Source organism: Helianthus annuus, chromosome 13 (assembly GCF_002127325.2).
Source record: "Helianthus annuus cultivar XRQ/B chromosome 13, HanXRQr2.0-SUNRISE, whole genome shotgun sequence".
Classification (NCBI taxonomy): domain Eukaryota; kingdom Viridiplantae; phylum Streptophyta; class Magnoliopsida; order Asterales; family Asteraceae; genus Helianthus; species Helianthus annuus.
Genome location: NC_035445.2, coordinates 66,921,340 through 66,940,061, shown reverse-complemented (window position 1 = coordinate 66,940,061; position 18,722 = coordinate 66,921,340). Strand labels below are relative to the sequence as shown.

General features: G+C 34.5%; 1 protein-coding gene across 1 annotated transcript; it reads left to right on the top strand.

Annotated features, from left to right (window-relative positions):
* Positions 1 to 1,927: 1,927 nt before the first annotated feature.
* LOC110898008 (xyloglucan endotransglucosylase/hydrolase protein 31) lies at positions 1,928 to 5,140 on the top strand. The gene is made up of 4 exons (XM_022144743.2): positions 1,928 to 2,283; positions 2,929 to 3,029; positions 3,113 to 3,330; positions 4,627 to 5,140. Exons 1-4 carry the CDS (start codon positions 2,085 to 2,087, stop codon positions 4,985 to 4,987), a joined length of 879 nt encoding a protein of 292 aa, XP_022000435.1. The 5' UTR covers positions 1,928 to 2,084; the 3' UTR covers positions 4,988 to 5,140.
* Positions 5,141 to 18,722: the final 13,582 nt, after the last annotated feature.

Below are 18,722 nucleotides of genomic sequence, written 5' to 3'. Positions count from 1 at the left end.
ATTTAGTCGGTAGAAGAGATCAACCGGCCATAACAATCGTAATCTGATGATAGCATTTAAGAGTAGGCCCTAAATTAACCAAATAATATAGTTCATCTCTCTTTGGTCTATGATGATAGCATTTAAGAGTAGGCCCAAATTAACCAAACAATATAGTTTGTCTCTCTTTGGTCTAAAATAGAGGCTGATGAACCAAATTGCTTTTAGAATAGTTGGGTGCAATTAAGTATTTAATAGACCATATATTAGAGTGGGGTTAACAAATTATAGGAATGGATGAAAATAAATAATAATTCGAATGAACCATGTCTAGGGGTGAAAACGAGCCAAACGGCTCGCGAGCTACTCGACATCGGCCCAAGAAAAAAGCTTGAAACGAGTCGAGCCGAGCTTGAACATAAAATAAAGCTCGTTTATTTATCAAGCTCGAGCTCGAGACTGGTATGTGAAGCTTGTCAGGCTCGTCAAGCCTAATCGAGCCTTAGTATAATATTAATTTTTATTAATATTTAATAATATTTACCCCTTATAAGTTTGTTTAGTAAACGAGCTCAAGCTTCACTTGTTGAGCTCGTAATCCTATACGAGTCTATTATTTATATTACTTTTATTTAATATATTAACTTAACGAGACAAACCGGAGCCGAGCTAGAGCTTGAGAAACCACCAACGATCCGAGCTCGAGCTTTGAAAACAAAGCTCGAACCGAGCCGAGCTCGTGCTCGAACTCACATAAGTTAATCGAACTCGAGCTCAAGCCTGATTGAGCTCGGGCTCGACTCGGCTTGTTTTTATAATATATTGCGGCGTTTAAAAAAAAAACTTATCCAACCCTATAGTAGAAAACCGTGAGACAAAAACCTTAATGTGGGGATTGCAGAAGAATGGTGCACCATCCATATAATCTTTGTTGACTAGTCATAATTTTGACAATATCATTCCCACATATATATTTGTCAAAATAGGAGCAATGCCGGTGTCCCCTTGTCACATTGTACATGTGAAAACATTATCTTTAAATATAAATATGTTAATTTAAAAAGATAATCCAAAAAGAAAATAAATAAATATGTTAAGTAAACAAACTATTACCAATTCAATTATGACCTCATAACTATATACTTTTATATTCTTATCACAAATAACAAAATATTTTGGTTATTGGGCATGTTACATGTGAATATAATTATTTAATTGTATTTATATGTTAGATTTTATATATATTTTGATGCAATAGAAAGCTAAGATTAGCCAATTGTATATGATAAACTGGTACACTATATATAAATATACTTTTAATACAAAATCAATTTAAGTAGAAACTTTAAAAACTGTATAATACAGTTATAAAGGGTGTATGGTAGAGTAAGAAATAAAGTAAAGTAAACAATTGTATAACCATCTTATTTATCACAACTAAAAGAAATGTGTACAAGTTTTTATGTGACATCATATTAATTTTACATATTTACATAGTATGATATAGAGTCAATATAATTGGATGAAATATATTATTATGCATTTCATCACTCACAAAACGTGGACATAAAACTTAAAGTAAGATACAAATGAAAAGTAATAAAAAAAGCTACTCGTTTTGGTTAGTTATCTATACTTCTTATACTTTGATATCACAATGAAATTTGTACTAATAAACAATATTAAAATGTATTTATTTTCCAAACTATAAAGTTGTTTTATGTAATTAACTAATTATAAAGTTGTTTTATGTAATTAACTAATTATATTACTCACAAAAAGTAACTACTAACCATAAAATTATAAGTTTAATAGTATTAAAAAGTTCATGAGGTTTTTAATATTTGATACAATACAACAAACATGAGGAAATTAACCAAAAAAAGGAGAAAATAAATTAATATAAATATAACATAACCTGATAACCGTCTTCTTGTTTTTATTAAAAAAATCAACATCTATCTGCATGCATGGGTCCCAAATAATCTTTCTATTTATACCCTCTCTATCATATTCTTAATACATGCCTCTCATTATATCTCTCTTAAATCTATTGTACTTTCATTTAATTTAAGTACACAATATAACTCTGATCAATTCATTTCATGGCTTTCTTTATCTCCATTCTTCTCTTCATGTTCACTATTTCAACTAATGCTCAAGGCAACCCACCCTCACCAGGATACAACCCTAGTTCTACGGTTGACACCGTGCCCTTTGATCAAGCGTATCAAACCTTATGGGGCCCACAAAACCAGCGGTTCGATCAAAGCTCGCTCACCATATGGCTTGATAAGTCTTCCGGTTAGTAGTAAGCCCTATCATTTGTTGTTGATATTATACCATATGATACGTGAAGAAATGCATATGTATGATCTATATTCTAATTTTTGTCACATGAAGTGGTTTTGTTTTACATATCATTTTTAAGCAAATATATATGTTAAAAGTTTAAACTATTAACAGTGGCGGAGCTTAAATGAAAACTCAGTGGGGTCGAACTCTCAAAATCCAAATCGGTAGGGGTCGACCTCTTAAAAATCCAATATTTTACACTACAAAAAATAAAATTTCAGAAATTTTCGGTAAAAATAACACTACGAGCGAAAAATCGGTGGGGTCGAAGATGATAAAGCTTCGCCCTTGACTATGAAAGTGCTAGAGAATACCCAAATAGTTTTACTATTTAAATAAAACAAAGTTAAAAAATAATTAAAAGGTAAACAAATGGGTGAAATAGGTTAACCCACGAGCCACCCAACTCACACACACGACCCATTTAGGTAAATGTGTTTGTTGGTTCAACCTGAAACTGATCTAAACATGTTTAAGCAAAAACTAAACTTGCAAATTTTGTGTTAGGCAGGTACCGGGTTAGAAATTCACACCTCTGTTAATATTATATATGATGTGAAAGAAATGCACTATATTCTAAATTGTGTGTGACAGGAAGCGGTTTTAAGTCGATAAAACCCTATAGATCGGGTTACTTTGGGACAGCGGTCAAGCTTCACCCTGGTTACACTGCGGGAGTCATCACATCATTTTACGTACGTATGAAGTTATATAAACGATGCATAATAATATTGAGTTTTGTTGGTTATTCTTAATTTGTGATCGAATGGTTGCACAGCTTTCTAATAACGAGGATCATCCTGGAAACCATGACGAAATCGATATCGAGTTTCTTGGGACAACACCCGACAAACCGTACACGTTACAAACGAATGTTTACATGAGAGGGAGTGGAGATGGGAACATCATAGGACGAGAACATCGATTTCACCTTTGGTTCGACCCGACCCAAGATTTTCATGATTATGCAATATTATGGACACCTAACGAGATAGTGTAAGTTTTCTTTAATCTCTTTCAATTTTTGCAAATCTCCAATTTTTTTGTAACATTTTATTTTGTGAGTCACGTGACCCATACTTCATAAGGTTTTACATTACACAACAAAAGAAACGTACACAAATTTGGTTCCCTGTTAATTAAAATGATAATGTTAAAGGAATTAAAGAGAGAAAACCTACTTGAGTTACGAAAACTCAAGAAAACTTATATAACAAACTTTTTTTCTAAAAAAAAAATAGGGAATATAAGTTACATATTTTCGAAAGTTTTGAGCCAAAAAAATCCATTTGGCGCTTTTTTTTTGCTCAAAACTTTTAAAAACATGTAACTTACATTCCCCTTTTTTAAAGTTTGTTAAATAAGGTCTTCTTGAGTTTTCGTAACTCAACTGAGTTTTCTCTATATCCTTTAATAATCATAAATCACTTTCGTACGTAACAATTTCTATTCATACTTTTTATGGTATTATTAGATGGTGACCAATTAAATTAGTGAAAATGAAGAACAGTTATAGACGAAGTAAATTTATATTCTATACTTAAAAGGTTTCAAAGTATCTACAATAGTATACAATATATACAAACAATATTTCTTTTCTATTATTTGGATAATTTGAATAATTTTCTGAATAGCATATTGGTTTGATTGTGTTTGTGTGTATTAATTTTAGGGAAATAAACATGAAAAAGCAAAAAAAAAATCATTAGTAACAATAGCAACGGTAGCTACCGAAAGTCTGAAATTGTGTCACGATTTGAATACAAAAAGAATGAAAATTCGTCGGATAAATCTGTTTGTGGTATGTTGGTGAAACTTTGGTATTCACTGATATCCTATTGATGAAATTCCTCTGATTTACAATGTTTTCAACCTTAACAAACTAATATATACCACTTGTTATCTTGAGCTAGCCACTTAAAGCATATATAATATAACTGTATTATACTAGTGAAATGACATATAACCTAAATATTACATCTTGTTATATTTTAGTGTGTTGTATGCACCTTATAAAAACTTTCTATATTTTGATTAACTAGAAGAATAAAAATCACCATCCTAAAAGGGGCTACAAAGGTCCTGGTCCCTTTTTCACTATCATTATAGCTATAGTTATAACTACATATGTTACTATATGTGTGTGCATGTGTGAATTAACTAATATTTGTCACCCTCCACGTGTTTTATAGTTATAAATATTAAATTGGTTGTGGTTTTTGGATTCTAATGTAACCAACATTCAAAGAAAGAAACATAACTAAAACGTTGCAATTTTTATATGAAATGCAGATTTTTCGTGGACGATGTGCCGATTCGAAGGTACCCAAGGAAAAGCGATGCAACGTTTCCTTTAAGACCGATGTACGTGTATGGGTCGATATGGGATGCGTCTTCATGGGCTACTGAAGATGGTAGATACAAAGCAAACTATGGGTACCAACCTTTTGTTGGTAGGTATAGGAACTTCAAGATCAAAGGTTGTGAAGCCGACTCGGCACAATCATGCCGCCCTCCATCTGGTTCTCCATACACCAGTGGAGGGCTGAGCCTCCAGCAAGTGGCGGCGATGCAATGGGTTCAAAGGAGATACAAAGTGTATGATTATTGTTTGGACCCAAAAAGAGACCACACCCAAACACCAGAGTGTTAGAAAAAGTTCTATTTTTTTTTTTCTCTAAAGAAGTTTAGGGTTGATATGGGTGCAAAGTCTTTTTAATATTATTTGCATGCATGCTTGGTTTGCTTTTTTTTTTTCTTTTTGTGTGTGTTATATTTGTCGTTTTAGAAAAAGCAAAGGAATGAGTGATGGATTAAAAAGTGTCTTAATGATTGTATTGTATATCGTTTTATAGAATAAATTATTATAAACAAATTTATTTTTCCAACATAATTCTTCTTTCTTAATTGTTTTTGGGCTTTTTGTGCATCTGTTAGACCATTAGATTTACTTTTCTCACATGTAATGTAAGCATGTAACTATGCACGTGTATGACCTCTGCAAAATACACACTGCTTGACATTGGATCATTCGTGACTTCGTGTGAGGCCCAAATGAAGAAAGCCCAATTTTAATGGGATAAACACTTATAAACAAGGCTCACTTGTTTATGCTTAATGGGTCTATGACCACGATATTAATCACAGAAAGGACCATTTGCAACTTGCAAGCCTACTTTATCAACTCTTCGTACCATGTAAAATATGAATATGATTTCAAACCGGTTACTGTTTTGGGTTTGAAAAACGGTTTATAAAAACAACCGATTATTGTTTTGGATATAAAAACGGTTCGGTTAAAAACCGGACCAGTTTTATAAAAAAAAAAAAACTATTTGTACACCTCTACTGTCACGTGTTATGTTAGAGCTTTTACTTTTTCAGAAAAAGCTGAAAGTTTGCAAAAGTTGTTGCACGTAACACGTGGCATCCTCTGGTTTTTACACGTAACACAATCTGCAAAAAGATGTAACACGTGGCAAAATGAGGTCCATTCATTTGGATTTCTTAACTAATATGGGTTTTCTTTTTATCTCTCCCATATATATATATATATATATAATATATATATATATATATATATATATATGGGAAAACTTCATAGAAATATAACTAACTTTCTAAAATGTTCTAATTAAGTCACTCAAACTTGTTTAGGCAATCAACTTCTAGGATATATGCCAACCCTATATATTAAACCTATTAAACAGGCTAAAGTGCTGACTTGGCATTCAAATTAATTATTAGAGTAAACTTCCGTTTTGCTCCCTGTGGTTTGGTCACTTTGACGATTTTGCCCCAAACCTTTAAAAATAGTCATTTTACTCCCTGATGTTTTTGTTTTGTTGCCAGTTTGCTCCCTGCGGGGAGCAAAATGGAAAAACAAACAATTAGGATGGAGTTAGAGGCGGGGAGCAAACTGGCAAAAAAAACCGAAACATCAGGGAGTAAAATGGCTATTTTTAAAGGTTTGGAGCAAAACCGTTAAAGTGACCAAACCACAGGGAGCAAAATGGAAGTTTACTCTAATTATTATTTAGTATTAAAAAGAGTAAAGTACAATATAGATCCTTGTGGTTAACACCTAATTGCACATTCAGTCCCTAAGTGCCAAGATTGATAATTCCCGTCTTTGTGGTTTGTCGATTTGAATCAATAATATCCTTTTTGTAAACGTCCGTTACTTGAACGTTACTGAAATGGTTAAATGACCATAATACCCTTAAGGGATGAAAAGTGCAATTGAGAATCATATCCTTTTTATGTCTCTGCAACACGCAATTGGTCATCTCGATCTTTCCGCTTCAATTATCATCATCGTATGTTCAATCAATTTGTCTTCTTCTGGTAGAATAACTTCAATTGTTTGTGTTTGTGATCTTACTTTGTGTTTACAATGAATCCGAAATCAAAATGGCGACCAAAAAGAGTGTTAGTAGCTTAACAGAAGGAGATCTGAAGGAGAAACGAGTTTTCGTTATGGTTGATGACCGTTGGATGATACCTTCATAATCACCGATGATACTTGCCTACGCGTTGTTGTTCCTACGATTATGTACTTGATGTCTCATGGCTTTAGAGTCATCCTTTCTTCTCATTTGGTAAACTTATGTCACTAGTTCATATTTGATTGTTAGATTTTGATCGTATGTATTTTTAGATAGTTGACTGTAACTCTGCATTGTTTGTTAGTTTTAATTTTTAGATCATTAATATACACTAGATCACAATGTGGTTGCACCTTCTACATTCAATCTATAACTTTGTTCCATTTATTCTTTCTAGCATATTGGAAAGGTAGTACGTGATAGTTTAGGATGAGAAAATGATACCGAGTTCCGGTATAGAATTTTTTGAACCGGCTCAATTTTTGGTAATGATTCGGTACCGACATTTGGCGTTTTCTTTACTGGTTCGGTACCAGTCTGATTCGGTACCGCTATTTACTGGTTTTTACCCTCAAATACCGGTACCAAACCGCACCATACCGGGTATTTTCGGTACAAGTACCCATTTTTTGGGATTTTCGATACCGGTTCGTACCAGGCTCATCCCTATGATAGCTACCGTCTTCCGTTCATTCTTTTTCTTTCCTCCAATTATTAGATCAGTCTTCTTCCTGGTCTTTTGGTTTTTGTGGCTTCTTGACCCTCCATACTCTTCTCATGGCACTTGGAAACAGATGTTACATTTCTTGTGAAACATCAAGCCTTTGGAGCAAAGCAGGATTAGACATGCATTTGTCAGGGACGCATCTACTTGAAACATATCTTTCTAAACAGGTTAATCAAGTCGGTGACTTTATGGAATATCTTAAGCATTGCAAATCTAATACTTTCTTTGATTAGGCACATCGCACATCACGTGGCGATTATTAGGCCAGCTCAAAAAATATTTTATTTATGGTATGCAAAAAAAATAAATATGAGACCGGACCTGAATTATCCAAAATTTCAAATCCAAAATATCCGAATTTTGAGTATCTAGATTTCGGAAATTCGGTATTTTCATATTCGGATTCGTATAGTCTTTTCAAAAATTTTCGGATACTTTAGAATTCCGAATTATCCAATTTCTTCAAAGTTATTAAATAATAAGTATTAATAAGAAATTTTGGATATCTTGGATAAACATTTAAAAAATAGGATATTTGGGAAATCTGAAATATATTTTTAAATATTATAAAATATTTTTTCTATAATTTTTAAATAATACATTTTTTTACAGATTTGAGGATATCTGTTTCATTATCTGAATTTGTATCCGAAATTTTGCATGGTGATATGTATTATTCAAAAATATTCGGATATTCAACGTTAAACACACTTAACAGCGATGGCACGATCGACGATTTAAATAACTTTAATTAAATTTTCTCCACCTTTAAAATGATTTTGAATTCTGTTAAATGTAGGAATTGTTGGGATTCGTAAAACTAATTTTAAAATAATTTAATGCATCGGAAACGAATATGTACGAACTGATCCAAGTTGTAACACCATGGTTCAACGAACTGGTCGCTAGATCCATTAACACACAACGTCTCAAAACTAAACTCTTTCAGTTTTACTTCCCTAGAACCGAAGGTCCACCACATGAGTATTCCTAAAACACGAACCCCATTGGCTTCTACTCGCAAAACGAACCGAACAAAAACCGAATGAAATCAGGTTTATCCACGGCGGTTCGCGAGGCATCTCGGCGTGTCGTGGTGATGGCAAGTAGGCGACTAGCAGCAGTGGCCTGCGACTACGGAGGTGAGCCACGGTGTCGCCGGTCAGCTAGCAACCGGCGGCAATGGGACAACGTCGGCTAGGGGTGTTCAAAACCGGATATCCGAAAATTCGGATATCCGAAATTCGGATATCCGAAATTTTCGGATATCAGATTTCACTATCCGAATCCGTATCCGAAATTTTGGATATCCGGAATTCGGATATCCGAAATTTCGGATAGTGAATCGGATATCCGAAAATCCAACTTTTTATTTAATTTTTATTTTTTTATTATTTTTTCATATTCGGAAACGGATACTTTGGATAGTTTCGGATATCCGAATATAAGTTTTCAGATATTTTCGGATATTTTCTGATATTTTCGGATATTTTTTGGATATTTCGGATATTTTCGGATACTTCGGATATTCGGATATCTGAAAAAAATGAAAAATAAATTTTCGGATATTTCGGATATCCGAAAATTTTGAAAATCACTATCCGAATCCGAATCCAAAAAATTCGGATATCCGAATTTCGGATATCCGATTTTTCGGATATTTCGGATCGGATTTTCGGATACGGATAGTTTTGAACACCCCTAGCGTGGGCATGTTGGTGGCGCAAGAGAGTGAGAAGAGTTTTTCAAGAGCATACTGTTAAAATAAATCTCCTATATATAGTCTCTTAATATTTTTTGAAACAAGTTAGGGTTAAAAGGTTTATTCTAAAGAATATTTCTTTTTTTCTAAATAAAAAGGTTTATTCTAAAGAATATTATTTTTTTATAATTATCTCTATAATTATAATATTTAATTATTAATTAAGTAACTTAATAAGTAAATAAAATATTTAAATTAACAAACTTAATTAATAACCCTTAAGTTTGTTTATTTACAAAAAAAAAAAAAAAAAGCCTTTCAAGTTATATAAATTATTCAACCAATTACCTAACTTAATAAATAAATAAATAAATTATACTAGTTAACTAACTTAATTAATAACCCTCCACTTTATTTACTTACAAGCAATCCTTTCAACTTATATAAACTATTCAACCAATAATTTATTCACAAAGTTACCACATTTAGTGTTAAAATATTTAACAATATCTCAATTGAATTATATGTAATAATCAACAAAATCAGTTGAGTTCTAGATATACATATGTTAAAACTCTAGCAACGAATCTATAATAAACTCTATAAAGGAAATGATTTTCTATAGATAGTTGGACTCTCTCTCTCTACCGGATGTTTTGTTGTAGCTTCGGGGTATATTCATGTTTGGCATATGCCTGCTCCAACTGAGATCTATAGGGATGAATCCATACTACAGTTCGGTGGTGTAAGTTTAGGGCACCGTTGGGGTAATGCAACTGGTATCGTAACTAACTTGTTAGTTGTCCAAAGTGTAATAACTTGTTGAACGTTATCTTATTAGTAGCGTTGATTATTGATATTTTGGCATACTAATCCAACAGGAATATGAGGAAACTAATTTTTAATTCTATTCTCTTCATTTCTCGGCTCAACACATTAATTTATGAAATCGAAATTTCAATTCTAGTAAGTTATGCTAACCAATAACTTTAAATATCATAAACACATGTATACATATAAGGGGATAGTGTAAGGTGAAATTGAAATCGGTTCCAAACCGGGTTTTTTTCTTGGCCGGTTCAAGGCCAAATCGGATTTGGTTCGGTTCCACCCTGGTTGGCCAGTTTATAAGGTCGATTTTAACACGGTTTCGATTCTAAATAGGTTCTTCGGCGCACCTTTTTCTACCATTTTGATGGTAATTTAAAAAAATAGAAAATACAACTTTTTTATAGCTCAAACTATTTTAGGTTAAAAATAACCAGTTTTTTATATATTTTTTTAATTCAAATAAAATAACTTAAATAATATTACAATACTAATATAAATTAAGTGACGCCCATTATAAACTTCTGAATTTCTTACTTAGTAAACGACTATAGATTCATTAACAACATTCTCATCGTTATTTGAATCTTCCAACTCGTCAATCCGCCTGCAGTAGACTATTTGAAATCTTTCAAGCATTGTGGATATATACTCAACATCTTTCTTTTGATTTCATTGCTTGTAGGCTAGGTTACAAAACCCATTTCCTTGTCAAATTTATCCTGAAAGCAATTCCAAAACTCAGGACCACATTGATACCTTGTACGTTCCTCTTGTAAGTCCAAGGTCCTAACATGAACAAAAGCTAGACCCAATGAGTATTCCTCGTCTTCGGTTGTGATACCTCGGAAAATTTTATCGAATAATATGGCAACACATGTCCTTTGACTCTCAAATATTCCCGGTATGTTGGACGAGAGGGACCAAATTCATAAAAATATGGAAGATTGAAAGTTGAGGGGTCAAAGATGAACAAATGCCAAAATTATGGTTTCTAACGGTCCCTTAAGGACCACAAGGCATATGCCTTACGGTCTGTAAGGCATTCGAATTATGTGGGCACCAGAAGCCCCTACGGACCGCAAGGCCTCACCTCTTGCGGTTCGCAAGAGGGTCACTAGCAGTTTGTGCAGCTGGTAGCTACAGCTGCTGCTCTTGCCACCATTCTCACGAATTTGCCACCTTCTTCCACCTCCTTACACCTGGTATGCCACTTAGCATCACCTCAAAGCCTCAGGGACATGTGGCATGTTCTTGTAACTATTGTGCAAGTATAAATAGAGGCCTCCATGAGCCATTCAAGATTTGCACCTTCACATTTCTCATTCTCTAATCTTTTTGGAGTGCTTCTGATCTATAGAGGCTTCCTTCCTGGAGTTATAACACTCCCTTAAACACTTGTAAGTGTTCTAACTCAGTCTTTTTCCATTCATAGGCCAGTTATTAGCCGAAAGTCAAGCAAATTGACTTTTGCTTTGACTTTCGGTTATGACCATTTTGGTCAAGCCAAAGTTTGAATCAAACATGGCTATGTGATTGTAATAATGAAGGTGTTAATCCCTTATGATGGCACTTTCTGAAGATCACGTTAAGTTAGTGAAATGACGGGCCAAAGTTTTATTAAATAAAAGTAAAAAACGCAGATTTTCGTAAATTACGTTAAATGAACTTCTAAGTATCGAAACCTTAATTTTTGACATTATAAAAGTTTTTATAACATATTAGGACATATTTGATCATGTCCAACTCGTCATTTCTTCGTTTAAAGCTCGATTCGCAACCGAAACTTAAACAATTTGACTTCTGCTTTGACTTTTGATTCGGATCCGTTTGAGCTAGTTAAGAGACTGATTAAGGGTCATTATATGATCATAATATTGTATGGAATAACCCTCTAAGATTTTGCCACTTGAGCATATCATTTGATACGTCTAATGCTAAAGTCCATATTATATGCCTAAAAATGCCAAAATTGCGCTTATTGCCTAAAAATAAAAACCAATTTGACTTAGAATCTGAGTTTCAAACTGATGTTGTAGTATAATAAAGTATGTTTTGGCATTATGGACCTGTCATAAACCTATTCAACCACCCGGTGCCACCTATTCGCATACGGCTAACTTTTATAACATAAATATATAAGTTAGCTGAATTGGGTCAAAACCTTTCTAAATCAGTTCGAATCAGAATGTATGGTTGTTTGACCTGTATTATACGAGTCCTTGTACTCAAAAGGGTATAAACCACATTCTATCCGGTCTCCGCTTAATCTAGCGAACCTTGCGTAATTATTAAAGTTAACCGGTCAAAGTCAAATGACTTGTGTAAGACCCGTTAACAATCTAACGGATCATAGTCCCGTTCATTCCAGACTAGGAGCCTGCAGTAAATTGCGCATGTTTTAGCTATTTTTGATTAACGACTGTGTTTAGCGCTTTTGAATTATAAAAACTAGCACAGGTAAATACTCTTAGCTTATTTTCCCTATACGGCACTAGCCGCTTGGTCGGGTATTAAATCATGGGCGAATGATGCTTAAAATTTAAATAACATGTTTTAATCTGTTTTTCTTGATAACTTAAACACTGGGGTTAATACAACCGTGTCCTGGATATCCTCGGCTCATCTAATTGCAAGTGGCCACGACCTAATGTAACACCTCGGAAATTTATATCGGATTATATGGCAACGCGTGTCCAATAAACTCTCAAATATGCCAAATTGTTTGGACGAGAGGGACTATATGTGTAAATTTGTGGAAGATTGGAGGTGGAGCGATCAAATGTGTCAACATGCCAAACTTTGGCCTCTGAGTGACCCTTACGGACCGTAAGGCAGCTAATAATATTGTTCCTGACAGTTCCATACAAACCGCAAGGATTATTCCTTACGGACCGTAAGGATATTTGAAACTGTGGGCGCGCTAGGTCCTTATGGACCGTAAGCCACCATCCCTTACGGTCCGTAAAGGGTGCAACTAGCAGTTTTGGCAGACTGCCATGGCAGCCTGCATCTTTTGCCATCTAGCTCACGAAAATGCCACTTCTTCCAGGTTCTAACACCTCACATGTACAAACCACATTCTATCCGGTCTCCACTTAATCTAGTGAATCGTATCGATTTATTTATTAGTTAACCGGTCCAAGTCATATGACTTGAATAAAGACCCGTTAACATTCTAATGGATCATCATTCCATTCATTCCAGACTAAGGGCGTCCAGTAAATTGCAACCTTGTTAGTTGTTTTGTTTAAACGGCTGTGCTTATAAATATCTTTGGATTGAAAAGATTTAAGCTCAGTAAATACTCTTAACCGATTTTCCCTATGCAGGCTTGGGATACAGTAAATTATTACCGCTTGGTCGGGTATGGGATCAATGATCTATGTGTCCAAAATCCAAATAACCTATTTTAATTCGTTTTGCTTGATAAGTTAAACATTGGGGGTTAATGCGACCGTATCCTAGATATCCTCGGCTTATTTAATTGCAAATGGCCACAACTTAAGCACGGGGTGTAGGCATACACCTGACAGATGCTAATGCTATGATATAATATTTTTCTTACCCAATATGCGGATTAAAGTGGTGTGTCGGTTAATTATGTCTCGAAGTTTAGTTCCGGGCCCCATATGTATTGACAAACATGTAATACTGATAACAGGAGATATAGTTTGTGCCAAGTTATTTATAAAAATTGATATACCAAATGATATATAAAATGATTTTGAAATATTTTCAAAATGTGTCGGTTATTTGTATTTACTAGTGAAAACTTATATATTTTCAAAAGACTAAGCGTAGGTTAGCAATGTACGTAATAGGCTGGAAGCTGCCCGGTAATTGCTTAGTGAAATTTGCAACTCCATGCAAGAAGCCTAGTAGTCTTTTATGTAATCATTTGTTATTCGATCCGCCTGTGGATCTTTTATATACACTTTCGGTCTGTATAATATTTCTGAACTTTGGACAGTATACTTTGTAATAATTATTTTATACTCCCAAGATTTACGTTGTGTTATTGTGAATATTTGTATCAATTTGTCACGCATAAACCCCAAGTCCGGGTCCACCGGGAAATCAGGGTGTGACACCTAAGTACAAGGTGCATGCATACACCTGAGAAACGCTAACGCTATTTTATATAATTTTGAAAATTGGTGTGTCGGTTAATTATATACCGATGTTCATTTCCGATCCCCATATGTATTGACAAGCATGTAAAACTGGTAACAAGAAACATTATTTTATCCCAAGTTATTTTTAAAATGATATACCAAATGGTATCAAACACTTTTGAAAAATATTTTCAAAAGAGTCGGTTAATTGTATTTACTAGTGAAACAGACGTATTTTCAAAAGACTGAGCGCAAATTATATAATAAAAACGGAATAGGCTGGAGCTACTCAGTCTAGGCGGTTTGGAATTTGCAACTCCACGAAAGACCTATTAGTCTCAAGTCTTATTTTATTACATCTGGTCCGCCTGTGGATCTTTTAGTACGAATCCGTCTGTATAATAATTTGAACTTTGGACTTTGTACTTTGTAATATTTAATTTAAATTCCCATCTTTAGTTGTGCTTTGTGATTACTGGTATCAATCGTCACGCATAAACCCCAAGTCCGGGGCCACATGGAAATCAGGGTGAGACATTGGTCCAATTGGGGAACAAGTGGAGGCATTTTCATAAGCATTTTTGCGTTTTTCTAGTGTTGTGATGATCCCAAAACACCAAATAACTATTTATACTAATTTTTGGGGGTGGGGGGGGGGGTAAACGGTGATTAGGGGGTGAAAAATTGGTAAAACCCGGATATTACTGATTTTAACCATTCAAAACGATCTAAAAGTAAGAACCAGCTTTTCTCGCATAAGTTTGGGAAGCGGTTGGTTCCCAAACTTTAAGAACCGATTCATGGATTCTTTTGTTCCAAGCCAGTTTCAATTAGAGTCGGGTTTTAAGAACCAATTTGGTGTTTATCACTAGTGAGGCTCAAGAAAATCAGGCCTCCTAATATGAACATTCCAACTCCTTACAAATTTAGTCCACTCCTTACTTATAATAATTGATGTTGGGCTTAATCCTAGTGGGTCGGCCAAGGGTGGGTGTGGACTCATTAAGTTGAGGGTTCTTTCCTCACCCAAACTATTTATTAGAAGCTAGTTTACATTTCAAAATGGTGTTTCAAATTATACTCAATCACTTTCCAAAAAGATAAGCATCTGCTTTATTTACATGAATTGGTAACTTTTTATGAGAAACAACTAGATGATGGGATTCAAATGACTTTTAAGATTTATGTTTATGTTGGTTTATGTTTTTTAATGACAAACTAACCTACTTCTAAATATTTGTATTATCCATACATACATGAGTCTTGTAAGATTTGAACCCTCCTGATCATTAACTTTCTAATTTTGAGTTTATAATTAACTAACTTGATATTATTAATTTTACAAATACATTTGTTAAAGTTGAGATATCTTTATGAAAGCGTGTATTCATAAAGAATCAACACTAGTTCACTCAAAAATTTATACTGATATGTAATCACATTCGAATAAATATATAGTTGCATTGATGGTATTAAATCACACAAGAATTAATCATGACCAGTGGCGGATCTAGGATTCGTGCCAAGCCGTAACGTTTTATAAATAAGCGGTAACGAAATAGAAAAAACGTCAAATTTTTCCAAAATTTACACTAATTTTACACTACCGCCGGAGCGCCAAGGGGTAGCGGGCATTACCCCTTGTTATACACTAGATCCGCCACTAATCATGACACATGTATGAACTAATGTTTATCAAATACTCTAATTCACGCCATCACCACTTTGGTGAGAGTGGTAGAGGCTTTGTGTGATTGTGTCTCTTGGAGAGTAATCACGGTTCAATTCCTAGCATGGGGTAAAATTTGATGTAATTTAGGAGTGTAATGTTATGTAACCTTTTTCGTTCAAAAAAAAAAAAAAAAACAACCCCTAATTCACATTATCCTTGCACATTTGAACTAGCACTAATACACATATGACATATGGCATTTTATTTTATAAATTCATATTGTAAAACATAACTATGTTGAATAGTATACGAGAGTAAAACTACATGTTAATTACACGACCAATGACTAGTGAACCGAAGGTATAAGACCATTGCAATCGGGAGGGCTTGCGAACCCTATATCTCCTACATGGCAAAAATGTGGCCAACCTTTGGTCTCGGGAATTTGCCTCCTTGTTTGTCATTTCTCCCCACCCTCAGCATACACGCACCAATGGGTTCTCGTTCTCCGTTGTTGATAATATAAGTCCGACAACATTTTTTTTTTTTTTTTTTTGGTTCAAATGTATTAAAACTGTATTGTGAATGTACTAGAAAAAACTTTAAGGACAATTACACCAAAATAGCCGGTAAGCGGGCAACAAGCTGCGCCGCTACCCCTTTTTGAATAGCGAAACCTAACCTAGTAAAAACGAAACCCCGATCTCTAGGAGACGAAATGTTGCCGTGAACAACCCGTTGGACCCGTTCAAGAAATCTGATGGCTTCTGGGGCTAGCGAGCCAAAGGTATCAAAGGCAAAAGGGATAAAGGAATGTTGATTATCCTCGCAGGCTTTTGCATGTTTGTCCATTTTCTTTGCTGCCGCCTTTGCAATTGCCTGACCAGGGACAAAACCTGTATCCCGTAAGCCTACAAGGGGGGAAACCCCGGTAAGATCGACACACGCGTGTTTACCTGCATTCCACCCGAAAACTAAAACGTCCGCGGGGCGCAATGTGGATCTTCCCTCCCTCGGGTCTGTCAAAAAGTTTACGGGGGCTTCTTTCTTCACCGAGATCCCCGCCCGTTTGAGGATGTCCCCCAAGACATCCCGCACCCAGTCGTGCCTATACTTAAAACCTGGCAGTTCTTTACATTTTGGATCGATAAGAAATGATTTCGTCTAGTGGTCTTTTTTAGAAATACAGATATATGTCACAAGTTATAGAACACGCATTTAAAGACTTTGGCTTAAAGCCACATCCCACAAGCCATCATTGACATCCGAATGAATGTAATTTAATCAAAATGTTGGTTCGTCTAGAAATATAACTTAAATTATTGTGTTATGTTATTTTTTAAACCACGTTATTTCATGTTTCTTAAATTAATATATACACTAAAGTATGATGAAAAAAATATTATAATCACATTGAAAAGGTGTTTTTTTAAATAACTTCGATTTGATAAACCATCTCAAACTAACTTATTATATGTAGGGGTGTAAAAAAGCCTACATGCTCGAGAGCTACTTGTGATCGGGTTGGTTAAAAGCTCGAACGAGCCGAGTCTTAACGAGCCCAAGTCTGAGCTCGAGCCTGAAACAGAGCTCGTTTAGTTATCGAGCCCAAGCTCGAGCCTAAACGAGCCAAACAAAATTTTTATTTTTATATATATAATATGGATGATAACACTGTCGAGTCGTTGGCTCGTTTAAGCGATATTGAAGCAAACTCGAGACGAGCTTTTAGCTCCTTTAAGATTGTTCTCAAAATAAGCCGAGCCAAGCTCGAGCTTTGGATTATACTCACAAACCGAGCTCAAGCAAGTAGGCTCGAACCAAACCGAGCTCGACCTGGCTCGTTTACACCCCCTAATTATACTTAATCTGCATTCTTTGTATCTCAACAATTAAAATTCAAGTAAAACGTTTAAGAATTTATTTATTGATTTAAGTTAATATTGCTGGTTATGAAAAATCACTCATTCACTTGAATAGTAAATCACAAAAAAGTAGATAGTAAATTATTTTATAAATCCTATGTCTAGATTACATATACATCAATATTAAATGATGTTAAAAATAACAAAATGTTGATTTTATAAAAGAATATGTTATTTAAGCCAAACATCAAGAAACCGTGACCGTTGAAAACTACATGTCTCCACACTTGCAATTCTCATTAATAAACTTCTGACACATACCCTCTTGTATCATATTTAATCTTTTTCCTGTTTTATCCCCACACTCACGTGTTATCCAACAAGATCAATGATCAACCCTTTCATTTACATCTGGTTCGGACAGTCGAGGAGTCGACTTTGAACATAACCTTAAATAGGGTGAGTTTACACGTGAGATTTTTTACCGTTAAAAAAAACCCTTTTCATTTACAATGTTGCTACCTTTTTTTCCTGTCATTCACAATCTCACACATTTCATCGTATTTTCACATACAAGTTTGCAATCTCTAAAAATGTGTGTTTAGGTTTATACGTCTGACATAATTTTCATTTATACCATATCAAAATTTTGGGTTCGTGTTAGTTTCATCCATTAACACAATAACACGACCCGATTGACACCCTTAGATTCATTGAACGGATAATGTGTAGCGAGTCCAAGAGTTGACAAATTTTTATTTCAGACAGTTTATAATTTTGAAAATTTTGGGTTCGTATCAGTTTCATCCATTAATTCAATAACACGACCAACTTGACACCCCTAGATTCATTGAACGGATTATGAGTAGCGAGTCCAAAAGCTGACAAATGTTTATTTCAGTCAGTTTATAGTTTTGAAGATTTTGGGTTCGTATCAGTTTCATCCATTAACACAGTAACACGACCAGTTTGACACCCCTAGATTCATTGAACAAATGACGAGTAGCGAGTCCAAGAGCGGACATATTTTTATTTCGGTCACTTTATAATTTTGAAAATTTAACGAGTTTTCTTTTGTTTTCGCTCTA

Bases quoted from the DNA above. Each gene is read 5' to 3' on its own strand.
- LOC110898008 (XM_022144743.2), top strand. From the start codon at position 2,085: ATGGCTTTCTTTATCTCCATTCTTCTCTTCATGTTCACTATTTCAACT. The intron at 2,284-2,928 runs GTTAGTAGTAAG...TGTGTGTGACAG, and splicing joins ATGGCTTGATAAGTCTTCCG to GAAGCGGTTTTAAGTCGATA. The intron at 3,331-4,626 runs GTAAGTTTTCTT...TATGAAATGCAG, and splicing joins TGGACACCTAACGAGATAGT to ATTTTTCGTGGACGATGTGC.